We start from the raw sequence: 13,236 nt of genomic DNA on the forward strand, positions 1-13,236 counted from the left end.
GCGTATAGCATTCGTATTTACCAGCTAGCAAAATAAAATAATTGTTAATGCAAGATATACAGTTAACGACTCTTTAAAACATATGAATCGCGATCGAAAATATTGTTTGAATATGGGAAACCATCTCTTTAATACCATAAGCCCATTACTGAGAGAGATATCGCTAAACAATTATTAAATCTGATGATTAGTATTTCAGAACACAACGTATAAGATCCTTCACGTTTCCATAAAAGTCTATGTCGGAATAGACTGACTAGCTTACTGCTCTATATCTCGTAGCTGGATTCCATATTATGTGCATTACCGCGTGCCCTAACAATAAAACTGAAGTTATCGTACAGAAACACTTGCCAACAAAGAAATCGTGTTTTAAATTACAAGAACAATATGCCCTGTTTTCGCTAGATAATGCGGCCCTAAATCCATATCTGATTTTAGAATCTCTACCCCGCCTCAGTTTTCTTGTAATAATGATTTCTGGTAGATGATTACAGCGGTCTGTGTCGTCCCGCAACAAGACTTCCAAATACGAAACACTAACAAATCTGTTAGTGCACAATAGTCACTAAGAAACGAGTAACGTAAGAGTCAACAAAAATGAAACAAAAAAATAATAACGAAAAATATCCTTCATGCTTTCCATGAGACACAATACCTCAACAACGTCACTTTATAAGAACCAGCAATAATGTACAATACTTTGGTAATCCTGATGCCTAGATGACGGTTTTTCATTTATCAGATATCCTGATGAAACCGTTATCCATGTTCGTCGTTAACAATACCACAGTCATCCGGGAAGAAGTTCAAATTATTACTCAAGAAATATACTACAAGTGACATGTTAAATTCCATAACGTGATATGATCTCAGTAGTTCTTGTAGATATTCCGATATTTCTCTGCTCTAAAATTGGCGAAGAAGTTCTTACAGACATTTGTGAAAGTACCCATGCCATTCTTTCAAAATTACTCAATAAAATAAGGAAAAATTCACTAAACATAAATTCTCTACTTTGAGGTCCCACAAACAGTCCTTCCTGACTTTCGTCTGGTCACACGGTAGTTCATACCGAAAACACGAAATTTTCGCATGATCTTCTTTTCTTTCCTCTCTCTGGTACCGCAGTGGCATATAAGGCGATAGTGCCTTCTGTACCCGAGCTGTATGCAAAGAAGAATTTCGGTTGCCTCGAGATTTCCAAGTACATGCCATTGGTGTATTCAGTACTGGATAAATATATTTTTTATGTGTCTCCTTCACATTAATTACTCGAGCAATCAAAACAGAAGGAAATTTGTTATCATTGTGGAGAAGTGCTTTCAGATTAACTTTGCTCTATTCTGTTAACAAGCGCCTCTAATTTACACTGGAGTCATGTCTAGCAGCCTCCATAACAGACTTGATATTACTGCTCAGAACCATGTCAACTTCCTCGAAGAAATATGTAAAAGAAACATAATAGCGGTCAAGATAAACACTCACTTTCATACTGGGAGATTATCCGACGTACAGCCTCGGTCACAACACAAAGTAAACGAACACTTGAAGCAAACAAAGCGTTAGAATAATTACCGGAAAGGATACACACGAGTACAAGTGGGTCTACTAAATATGATTTACCCAAATGACATATAGCTCAATAGTCTGTGCTTGGGTGGCGTAGTGGGCCACCCAAGCACAGTCTATTGAGCTGGAGATTAGGGTTCGCACAACTGCACGGATTATCTTAGCACGACTCCTTCCTCAATCCAGATTCCCACTCACACCTCAGTCCCACTTGCTATTCCCCCCAAAGTCTTACAGCATTGCAGAGGCTCTCCAGCTGCACTGGAACGGGACCTCAGCATCGAACGAAGCAAGAGACCCTGCCCCTAACCCAGGCACAGGTGCTGTAACTAGAAGAACCTCTATGGTTCCAGAGACCTTTTTCAAAACTCAAACATCTATGATGTATACAAAGTGTTCGTAACTTACCGTTACTAACTGCTAGGACTAGTAGAAGGGAGTGAGTAGGTAATATTTTGAAACGGACCCATGTACGGAAACGATCAGTTTCCGTGCTAGAACCATTTGAAAACATGTTGGTAACGCGACCACTTTTATTAAGAATTGATGAGACATGACGCAGTACATAACTTGTTTTACAGTTCCACTCATTAACAGCCAAAGAAATTACCCTTGTACTCGTTCATGGATTCCCTTCAGGGTGATACAAAACAACCTCTTCCAGTTCGGGTGTATGGCATGTCCTCGGATTCAAGTGGCTCTAAGCACTATGGGACTTAACATCTGAGGTCATCAGTCCCCTAGACTTAGAACTACTTAAACCTAACTAACCTAAAGACGTCACACACATCCATGCCCGAGGCAGGATTCGAACCTGCGACCGTAGCAGCAGCGCGGTTCCGGACTGAAGCACCCAGAACCGCTCGGCCACAGCGGCCGACTCTCGCCTCGGAGCACGACAGTCACGCTGACGGTGAAGGTATCTTTTCTCGAAGCCGTTGCGTAGTTGTGGCGAAAAGGCAATGCGATGAAGTCGGACGTCGTGGAGACTGATCTTGATAAAGGCCACCAACAGCTGTTCCATTACCGTGACCTTCGCCATTCAGTAGGACCATATTGTTGTATTCTGCGAATGCATACCTACGATGTTGCTCCATTACTCACAGACACGCGAATGAGGCTCGAACCAAATCAGAGAGGTTGGGCGGACGTCGAACGACATCTGCCGATCCGACCTATTACTTATGACAAGAAAGCAGACCTACAACAATTAAAGATGTTTTGCGGAGAAGAGGCTAAGCAGTTTTCTTCCCAGCTGCCAAAACTGGAAAAGGCCAAAAGCGTAACAAGAAATTGTGTCGTGAAAATGACACTGTTTTTCTAAACCAATACGTGCAAGTGCTAAGAAACAGACCCAGAGCAGAAATGAATAAACAATGAATGAAACTGTATGGGCCTACAAAACTTCGATCTGTTTATAAAGAATTAATTCTAGTCTATAATTTTCTATCTTATGACTTTTATGGTTTTTTCGTAACTAAATTATTTTTGCCCATTCATTTGTTACATTATTAATGGCATCTTAAATGATACTGGTAGTTAGTTCTAATTGAATTAGGTTTAACGGAGTTAACAGATTTACTGACATTCCCCCTTTTAAATTGACCTACCCCCTTTTCCCTACAAAAAACTGAAGTTATTCGATATAATATTTTCCTTAGGTTGTTACAGTACGTTTACACAAAATGCTTGTAGTGGTATCTAACGACTATAAGTAAGGCTACTCTTAACATAAATTTCAAGAGGACTGGCTGAAAACTGCATTTTGTACAGAGGGTTTGGTGTTAAAATCTACTTTCCTGAAAAATTAAGAAGAACTGACTTACTCTCTTTTTCCCGTGGACCCTATATATATATATATATATATATATATATATATATATATATATATATATAGAAGTGCAGACTGCAGAGACAGACGAATGAAAATATGTACCTGGATCCGAACCCCGGCCTCGGTACAAATTTTCATACGACCCCTCTGTCTGCCATATACATCAGAGATGTATGAGACTTGGAAGAGGCCTCTGGAACCAAATAGTTTCATTTCACTGAAGCACCTACGCCTTTGTTCAGGCAGGATTCCCAGTTTCGTTCAAAGCCGAGATGCTATCCCAATACAGCTGGAGAGCCTCTGCAGTGCTGCTCAAGTTTACGGGGAATACCAAGTGGGCTGAGGCATGAATGGGAATTAGGACTGAGGAGGGAGGCGTACTAATGTAGTCGGTGCAGTCGTGCAAAGCCACTGCGGCAGGGTGGCGTAATGTTCATCGCAGTGGTTAGTGCGTGGGAGACCCGGTTTCGAATCCCGACATTAGTACAAACATTCATTCATCGCTTTCGTCAGCATGTATACACCATTTACCCAATTTAGAATATTCCAGGTCCAATCAATGAATTATTGGTAATCAAGATTTCGCTACACTTACGGACGCTGCCCCAGCACTATAAATGCTTTTGAGCTATAAAGCACACTTTTTAATGTGCTATCAGAAACTCTGTGTGGTATTTCTACTAGTCTTTTCCATTTATATCCTAAAGCTATGTTCACCCATGACCAGAACGCTACAGCGTAGTTATTCACCAAATTATACACGCTCAGTAAATGCAAAATGGTTTAGCACCTTCCGGTCCAGTTGTTCAGATACCTGTACTCCGCCCACAAATATATTCATTCTCTGTTATATCTGTGGCGTCTTGTGTTAACTCAGTATTCAAAAACACACTACAACATCGCCACTTTCAGAGTTTCTATGAAGTCTGCCGCTTGTGTCTCGATAACTTTCTTCTGGCCGTTAAAAAAAGCAACATTTGCTGTTCTGCTCATAACACACATGGAAAGTACAACAATTGAAGACAAATGTCTTTTTCAGCATCATCTAATAGGGAGGTACAACAAAACATCTGCATCTGTCAAGTGAACGTGCATCATCATACGATAAATAAATAAATATAATATCACTTTCCACTCACAGTGATCATACGATTTCACTGTATTTCTTCAGTGATTACAAGATGTCTACGAATGCCCAAGTGGTTCACAAGACACTGTTGTGTTGTGTTTAATGCGTAAGTCCATGGCAGGACACAGATTTCCAACAAGCGGAAAATGCTTAATGTGTGCTGTAGCTTCTTATGGTTATTCATTCTTGAAAAAATTAATACTTTATGAAATATGATTGTGTTGTAGGTACACTTAGCGAACATCTAGGATATTAGTGTCTCCTGTAGGGGATACTTTTAAAGGGTTTCAAATGGATTCACTGGGAGCGGATGCACATGGTTACAACTTTATATTTGTAATGTAATTAGTTCTATTACTTCTAGATGCCAGGATAATCAGATGAAGAGATCCTTGTGTAATATGCCTGATGAGAAACTGTTTCTGATGTTTTCATGTGAAGCTCACAACTAAAATTATTACAGAGAATGTAGCCGATACAACTGAATACTTCGTAGTGACTCGGGAGGTATCAACACCGGAATGTGGTCCTGACCTATCCCTCATTCAGTATCTGAATACACAAGTAGTTTTAACTATCACGTTTATGATGTAGATAAAGTTTCATTAGGGTAGAGCTTTGTTGTTGGTTTTAGTTGTACGAATAAGAGAAAGCCAGTAAAAATAAACTGGATAAGCAATGATTCTGACGTGTCTAAACTTGACACAGAATGCAGTGTGATGGAGAAATAACACGCATACAATACCGTCAAAAAATACCGGGTTGTTATAACTAAACAGCGCCTACTCACTGTTACCCAGAGTAGACTGCAATTATCGAAACTGGCTAGATACGCTAATGGGCTATGGCAGAACCGATTTACGCTAGAAAAAACTAATCCTAAATTTAGTCACCATGTTCATATCTGGCGTTGTGAGTGCAAGAGAGACGTATGTAGTGTATTATGAATGGGACGTGGTCGGAAAAGGACAAACAAAAAAGGCGTAATGTTGATTTTTATTATTACTAACCGCATAAACAATTTGTTCAATATGAGAACCTGAGACGTCGAAGAGATGCTCTACAGCGGCAGATCTGCACCTGATGACCAAAATTGGAACTAATTTTTTCCAGTGTAAATCGGCTCCACATTCACGCAGTAGCATATGTACCAAGTTTCGCTGCCATACGACATTTACAGCCTACACGGGACCTCCGTGAAAGCGACATTTTAATTATAACCACCTGGTTATTTAATGTGTGTGCTTTTTTTTCTTTTTTCTTGCATCAGAATATTCCCTGTGGGCCCACACGACGCAACAATGCAGCTATCATTTTTTTAAAAATTAATTAAAAGTACAGTGTGTTATTTTGAGTAACTGAAAATTTCAAAAAAGAGATAATGCTTCCTTGAAACAGCCCCAGTGTCTGAGCTGGAAATAGTTGTGCACGCCACTGAGGAGACGTTTGGTTGGTGTGTTTCAGAGGCCCAGCTGCCGAGGTTCGCGGAGCCCATTCCCAATGTGACGGTGACGGTCGGCAGGGACGCTCTGCTAGCGTGCGTCGTCGACAACCTGCGCGGCTACAAGGTAAGCCCGGCTGCCGTGTCGAATTTGCTTCCCGATTTAAGTATACTCTGTGACATTAAGTTTTCTGACAGCAAAGAATTGGCACAAAGTCCATTTTTGCTGATGGAACCCATGTTAAAAGTGTTCTTGCCGAAAAATTAGGTTTCACTGACACCGAATATGGCTGACAGTGTATTAATCGACAGACCCTTCAAACTTTCTCTATTCTACGATAACTGTAATGCATAAACGGGTATAAAAATTAATCCTGCCAAATTATAGATTATACGAGGGAGAATCGGAATGTCATGTCTAATAAGTTTATTGCCAAAGAGTTTAATAGGTCACAAAACAAAAAAATCACAACTGAACTTACATCTTTTACCTACTTTTCTAGATAGTCACCAAGGTTATCAACACATTTCTCCCGTCGTGGTACCAGTTTCAATAAGCTCTGTTCGTAGAGGTCCATTTAATTCGAGAATAACCATCTGTGGACTGCTGATTTCACTTTCGCACATGTGTCTCAAAGCACTCGCCGGCCAGGAATTTCTTTCATGGGACTAAACAGATGAAAGTCCAACGGTGCAAGGTCCCGACTGTCACAAGCACACTTCTGGCAGACTGAGTCACTCTGAATTTTTTTCGTACTGGAAAGTCGGCAAGTTTCCACTCTATAGATGTCTGCTCTGTTTGCGGCATATAGTGCTATACCCACAGCTTATCACCAGTGACGATTCCTTAGAAAAAGTCATGCCCTTCTGCGACGCAACGCGTTAATTTATTCAAGCTTACCCAGACTTGTCATCATTCGCTGGCCCTTGTTGCCTGTCAGGTTCTTAGGCACCCAGCGAGCACTAACTTTACGAAATTTCAACGTGTCTCAAACAATATCGTAGACCGCAACACAGGGAACGTTGAATTGCTGCGATAAGGTTCACAGTTGCACAAGCCGGTCGTTCAAAATTGCTGGCTCCGACATTCTGCGTGGTTGCAGCTGTTACCGGCCGCCCAGAGAATGGTGAATCATTAAGGTACACACTGCTCGCTTGGAAGAATGCACAGCACCTGGAGACAATGCCGCAGCCTATACAGTCGTTCCCGCACACGAGACGCATGTCCCTGTGAATTTCAACCAACTTATGCCCTCTGACCCACAGATATAGAGTTACACTTCGCTACTCATCACAAGTTGACAACAGTAATATGCTCACCATGTTCGTTTCGTAGTTGCACATGAAAACAAAATACCCTCAGTAGAGCAAACTTCAAACTATATCATTGTGAAATTCCAATGTTCCAGCTGCAACACCAGGGAAGAAAAAAAAATTGTCCTTTACTTTCCGATCCTTCCTCGAATGTTAGCTTTTTCACATTTTATTTTTATTGCTCATGGCTGTCGTATCGATTTTCCACATATTATAAGCACTACTGGTGCAGGCAGGTATTGAACTGATGAGAACTAAACTTTGGATAATTTAATTAATTTTATTCAATACGACGCATTCTTGTCGTGGACTGACCGCCTAGTTAGATTCTGTAGCATCCATCACTTCAATTAAGGTTAACTTCGTTACATTAACTAGACATACTCGTCAAAAATGTTCTATTAATGAAATGCACGCTACAGCTGTGGAGTATATAGCAAAGTAGCTAGATACAACGTATTTTGGCATCAAACAAGGATATAGAAATAAGTTAGAGGCATACACAAAAGTAAATAAATAGGCGCGCATGCGAGTGTGTCTAACACATCATTCAGCAAAATGGTGCAAGGCATGAAACTATGCTCGCTGCTATGCTGCGAGATCGTTCAAATGCACTTATCTTGGACTTAAACGCGTACAAATGTTTACCTGTAAGTAAAGCAGTCATCAATCCAAAGATTTTTTTGAACATCAAAGTGCTTTACTTGACGTGACCCTGTTTGGAGGTGGCATGCTGTTGCCTTCCTCCGACCTTTGAACTGACTTAACCAGTCTGTTATAGCGACTTACTCCGAACCACAATGTAACTCGGCATTTTTCACTTCAACAAAGTTTATCAGAGGTGAAATAAGTGATAAATGACGGACACAAATCCTAGAACTCATGGAGGATCGACCCCCGGAAAATTTGGATTGGTAGTCTGGCACTTTACCACTTTTTTATCTCATTTTGTTCATTATTGTCTTTGTATTTGTTTGAGGAGGACATCCCATGGCACCCGTTCAAGCTCACCGTTGATCCATTCGCTCTGGGCAGTGATTACGGAAAATAGCAAAGTAAAAGAAGATAAATTTTTGAGTTGTCTATATTTTCTTCTGAAAGTAAAGTGAACGATTGCAGCAGCATTTAAGAATGTTAACATCAGCGGCGGTTTATTCATTACGGTGCCATCTCTCATTGTATCAGTAGGATTATCCTGCAATGGTGATAGCAAGCGTAGCTCAGTTAGGCTATGAAAGCTCGACCTGAGGTCCTGCTTCAGAGTTAACAAGGCCTGGCTTCCTGTTCCGTCTATTTCGTGTGCTGCAATTAAAGCCCTGATTTGTCGTGTTAGTTTTAGAATGACTACTTCAGGCGTTTATAGGCGTTCACATACATATTGATGCACCTTTTTTATACCACACGCATGATGATGAATTTAGAAAGCAATGCCTTTCAAAATGATTATATAGAATCATCAGTTGCTTTCTTTTCAGATGTACCTTTAGAAAGTTTTTACCATGTAGGAAGTACATTCTGTGTTTTGTATACACTAACTTCACATGACACTAATGCAAGGACCGACCAAAATAAAATATAAAATATCATCTTGTAGTGTAGGATGATGGTGAGAATGGAAAGTGACTGGGGCTAGTGTAGGCACACACACTACAAATTAGTTTTATCGCATAATGTGAGCAATGTAATAAATCTGATTGCACACATGAGAAACCACAAACCAAGAACTAGCCCACAGTTTATCAAATGACCTTGACACCTAGTACAGTAATCGTACTCAATTACAAACATGGATGTGTGTTCGTGTATGTGTGGTGTGTGTGTGTGATGTGTGTGTGTGGGTGTGTGTGTGGGTGGGTGGGTGGGTGGGTGTGTGTGTGTGTGGTTGCGTCTGTGTACGTGTGTGCTGCATCAATTTCAATCAATTTTGACTTATATAATAGATATTGTCTGGAAGGAAAAACTATGCGGGTAAGAACCACCTAGCCCCAAAAGGGATGTGGATATGGTTGAGAAGAGATGGTTACCCATGGTATCTAGGCCATCCTGCGTGATAAGTGTTTTGTGCAGGTAGTACAGAAATGTATTCCAGGGGCTATATGTGCTAGTGGGCATGGCTGAGAAGATAGATGGAGAAGAAGGAGATACCCAAAGAGAAATGTTGAGGACGATATTGACGGGGAGAGAGGGAGGAGGAGGAGGTGTAGGAGACAGTTGGAAGATGAAGAAGAGTAGACGGCAGATGGGTAAGGAAGAAAAATGGTTCAAATGTCTCTGGGCACTATGGGACTTAACTTCTGAGGTCATCAGTCCCCTAGAACTTAGAACTAATTAAACCTAACTAACCTAAGGATATCACACACATCCATGCCCGAGGCAGGATTCGAACCTGCGACCGTAGCGAGTAAGGAAGAGGGGGGGGGGGAATTGGACAGAGAGGGAAGGAGAAGGAGATGTTTGAAACATACAGGATGACATTTACTGAAATACATGAAATAAAATCGTCACGGTTTCTGAATGGTTTGCGTTAGGACATTCGATCTGTGCAGTTGACCATGGGGCATGATGGGAATTAATTTGCGCTGTGTGGTTTGGTTTAGCGACGAAGCCCACCATCATTTGGATGTGTTCGTCAACAAGCAAAATTGGCGCATTTGGGGAACTGAGAATCCGCATTTAGAGATCGAGATATCTCTTCACCCTCAGTGGGTGACTGTGTGATGTGCAGTGTCCAGTCATGGTATAATCAGTGCGATCCATGATGGCGCGGTGACTACCAAAGACACGTGAAGGGTTTGGAAGATGATTTCATTCCCATTATCCAAAATAACTCTGATTTCGACAAGAGGTTATGCAAGGCGGAGCTCGACCCCATATAAGCAGGAGAGTGATGTCTGGAGGAATACTTTGGGGACCGCATTCCGGCTCTGGGCTACCCAGAGGGCCCCCAACAACACGCCATGTGATGGTCTGGTATGGGCGAAGGGAAAACAATAAAACTCTGAAGCAGTACGCTCCTAGAGGGCCTTTGCAGCCAGATTATGGAATTGGTACTTGAATTATCGGAGGAAACCAAAGAGAGTAGCGAGGCAGGGCCATCTAGAATTATTTACGGTAGTAGCAGTGCAGCTGATGTTTCTCTAGTCGTTTAGCTGTGGACTTCTGCGTGTCACGTCGTAGGTAACGGCTCAGTTAGTATTAACAGTTACATTTTTAAGTGGACGGAATGGTGCTAGTTAGTCATTGTCTTTGTGTATAGCCTTGGCTTATTCGTGCATACAATAATTCATTTAGATCAAGTATATCAACAGATGATATTGCTTTCAGAATAAAAGCAAAAGTAGTAAAACACTCAGTGTTTGACGTTTGAATACTTATTGCAATCCTAACTTTTGTAGTACGGGAATTCCCCCTTACTTATGCCAATGGACCATTTCACTTCTTCCCGAACTGTGTCGCCCAATCACAAGCAACACTCACGTTTGGGACATGACACAGGGTCGTAACGGTAGTTCTTGGTGTACCTGATGTAACTGTATTTGATCGGCTCTGACCTGACCTGCTCCCCTGGCCTCTTGCAATAGTCGTTACTTTATTCAGTACCGTTAGAAAACGATGGTGGTGCTACAATACACATACTATAGGCACATAATGCTTGGGGAACTGTTAGCGAAATGCGGCTCTTGAACTCTTAAAATGATTATAGCCATAAAAAGACATTGATAAACACGTTGAGAATTGGTACAGGAGAATATAAAGAGCTTAAAGGGGAAACAAGAAAGTGCAGATGGACAGAATACATGTAGAAATATCGTAAGGTGGTTATATACTAAAGGGTCACGAAAACTAAACAATCTAAATTCTGTGACTGTAATAGTCCGGAATTCGTTCCTCGGTGTTAGCGAATAATGCAGGTAATACGAATGACGAAAAACCATTCGCGAAAGAAGTATACACGTAAAAGAAAATTCATTACGCACATCTTGCAGCGCAGCTCATCTGCAATAGGTTTTAACCTCTCTTGCAGTCACTCGGGAAGTGTACCTTCACACCACAGTTAGAACTACGTTTCTGCTCCACTGAAAGTAATCGTTACATTATCTGATCAACCTAACAAAGATGCACATGTTTATAGTGCCCAAAGAGTTTCCTGAGACGGTATCTTTGCTTCAGTACGTATTCGTTTGCTGCAAACTGACGATCTGCTAGAAGCGAGCTGAAAGTTGGTGTGGTTAATGTTTATTGCTGTTCATACCACCATAACAGACAAACTGCAGTGTACAAATCGAAAGATGCACAAGAAAGTGTAGTTGCAATAAAACGCAAATCATTATTCATGAAATAAATATACAGACTAATGTTTCCTCTACTGTACAAGCAAAAGCTATACAATGAGTGAAAACCACAGAAAAGATTTGATATTGCCCCAGTAAACCACAGGTCAATTAATTTCTCATGGAAGAATGTCATAAATATTCTTGTGTGAGGAACTAAGGCCTAACTTTAATTTCCTGAAAAAGGGTTCGTAGAAAGGGTAACAAATTTTCCAACGAGAAAGACTGCAAAGTACCGGTCCGCTCGTATCTCAGTGTTCTTCATCTCTCTGCTTTCTTTAATCAAGCGGGATTAACAAGAGAGGAGGTTCGACCACAGGGTTTATTTAGTCAGCGCGAGAGCTCCACTGTGGAGGTTAATAGAAAACGTGTAGGCATTATGAGAAAATTCCACGAACATCTCTTACAAGAAGAGTAAAAAAATATAACATTAGTGTTCCCAGGAAGGCAGAATGGGAGAAAATTGAAACTTCTACAGAGATACAACATTAGTGTTCCCAGGGAGGCAGAATGGGAGCAAGTTGAAACTTCTACAGAGGAGTACAAGGAGTGGTTCCCGGAAAATTCAATTCTTTAATGAGAAAGGATTTCGCACACGTATTTCATGTTGGCTGTGTACATTATGTTGCTAACCGAACGGTAACTTGCAGAGCACGAATTTAGACGGTTGAATGATGGCATAAACAGGCATTTAAGCTACGAGAAGTAAATATTTGTTTTTAGACCTACATGCAAATTTTTCTTTCATTACAGGTCACAGAATTGTGAACTGTCGCCTACAAAGTACTTTAGTTAAACTGTCCTAAGTTTTCTATGGCACCGGAAGTAATTTATGTTGGAAGGCCGAGTGAATGTACTATTTTAAATTTGATGTTTATTGTAAGAGGACACATGATATCCCTCAATCCTTTTGACAATTACATGAAGGGTTTAAAAAGAAGTAGAAAGTCAAACGGTAATTGATGTTGCAATGCGTAGTTTTAACATTTATTTACAAGTTTGACTTAACGATCTCCTTTAAAATCAAATAACAGTTATCTACGATATGTTATATTCCGATTGTAATTACATGAATCACAGTCTCTGAATACATCTACATCTTCATCTTGCTCCGCAAGCCATTTAAAAGTGTGTGACGGAGAGTCCTCTCGTGAAAGTCGTGCGGGAAGATTGACTTCGGTAATTCTCTGTGTTAACTCCACTTTCTCGAATTTTCTCATTGTGGCCATTTCGTGAGATGAATGTGGGAGAAAGTAATATGTTGTCGGACTCTTCCTGGAAAGTGCTCACTCGAAATTTCAATAGTAAACCTCTTTGCGATGCACAATGATTCTTTTGTAGCCTCTGCCACTGGAGTTTGTTCAGGCATCTCGGTAACGCTCTCTCGCCCTCTACAAAAACCTATGATGAAATGCGCCTCTCTTAGTTGGATCTTCTCTATCTCTTCTATCATTCCAACCTGGTGAGGATCCCAGATTGATGAACAACGGTCAAGAATATTTCCAACAAGCTTCTTATAAGCGACTTCCTACGTGGATGAGTCACATTTCCTTAATATTCTTCCTATGAATCGCAATCTGGCATCTGTTTTTCCTACTGTTTGTCTTATGTGGTT

General features: G+C 40.8%; 1 protein-coding gene across 1 annotated transcript in view; it reads left to right on the forward strand.

The window, feature by feature from the left end:
• Window positions 1–13,236, forward strand: part of LOC126454999 (lachesin-like) — a 1,180,169-nt gene that overhangs the window by 630,844 nt on the left and 536,089 nt on the right. Inside the window, exon 4 of the mRNA XM_050091142.1 lies at window positions 6,000–6,103. Coding sequence (XP_049947099.1) covers window positions 6,000–6,103 — 104 coding nt within the window. The remainder of the gene's footprint in view (window positions 1–5,999; window positions 6,104–13,236) is intronic.

Source organism: Schistocerca serialis, chromosome 1 (assembly GCF_023864345.2).
Source record: "Schistocerca serialis cubense isolate TAMUIC-IGC-003099 chromosome 1, iqSchSeri2.2, whole genome shotgun sequence".
NCBI lineage: Eukaryota > Metazoa > Arthropoda > Insecta > Orthoptera > Acrididae > Schistocerca > Schistocerca serialis.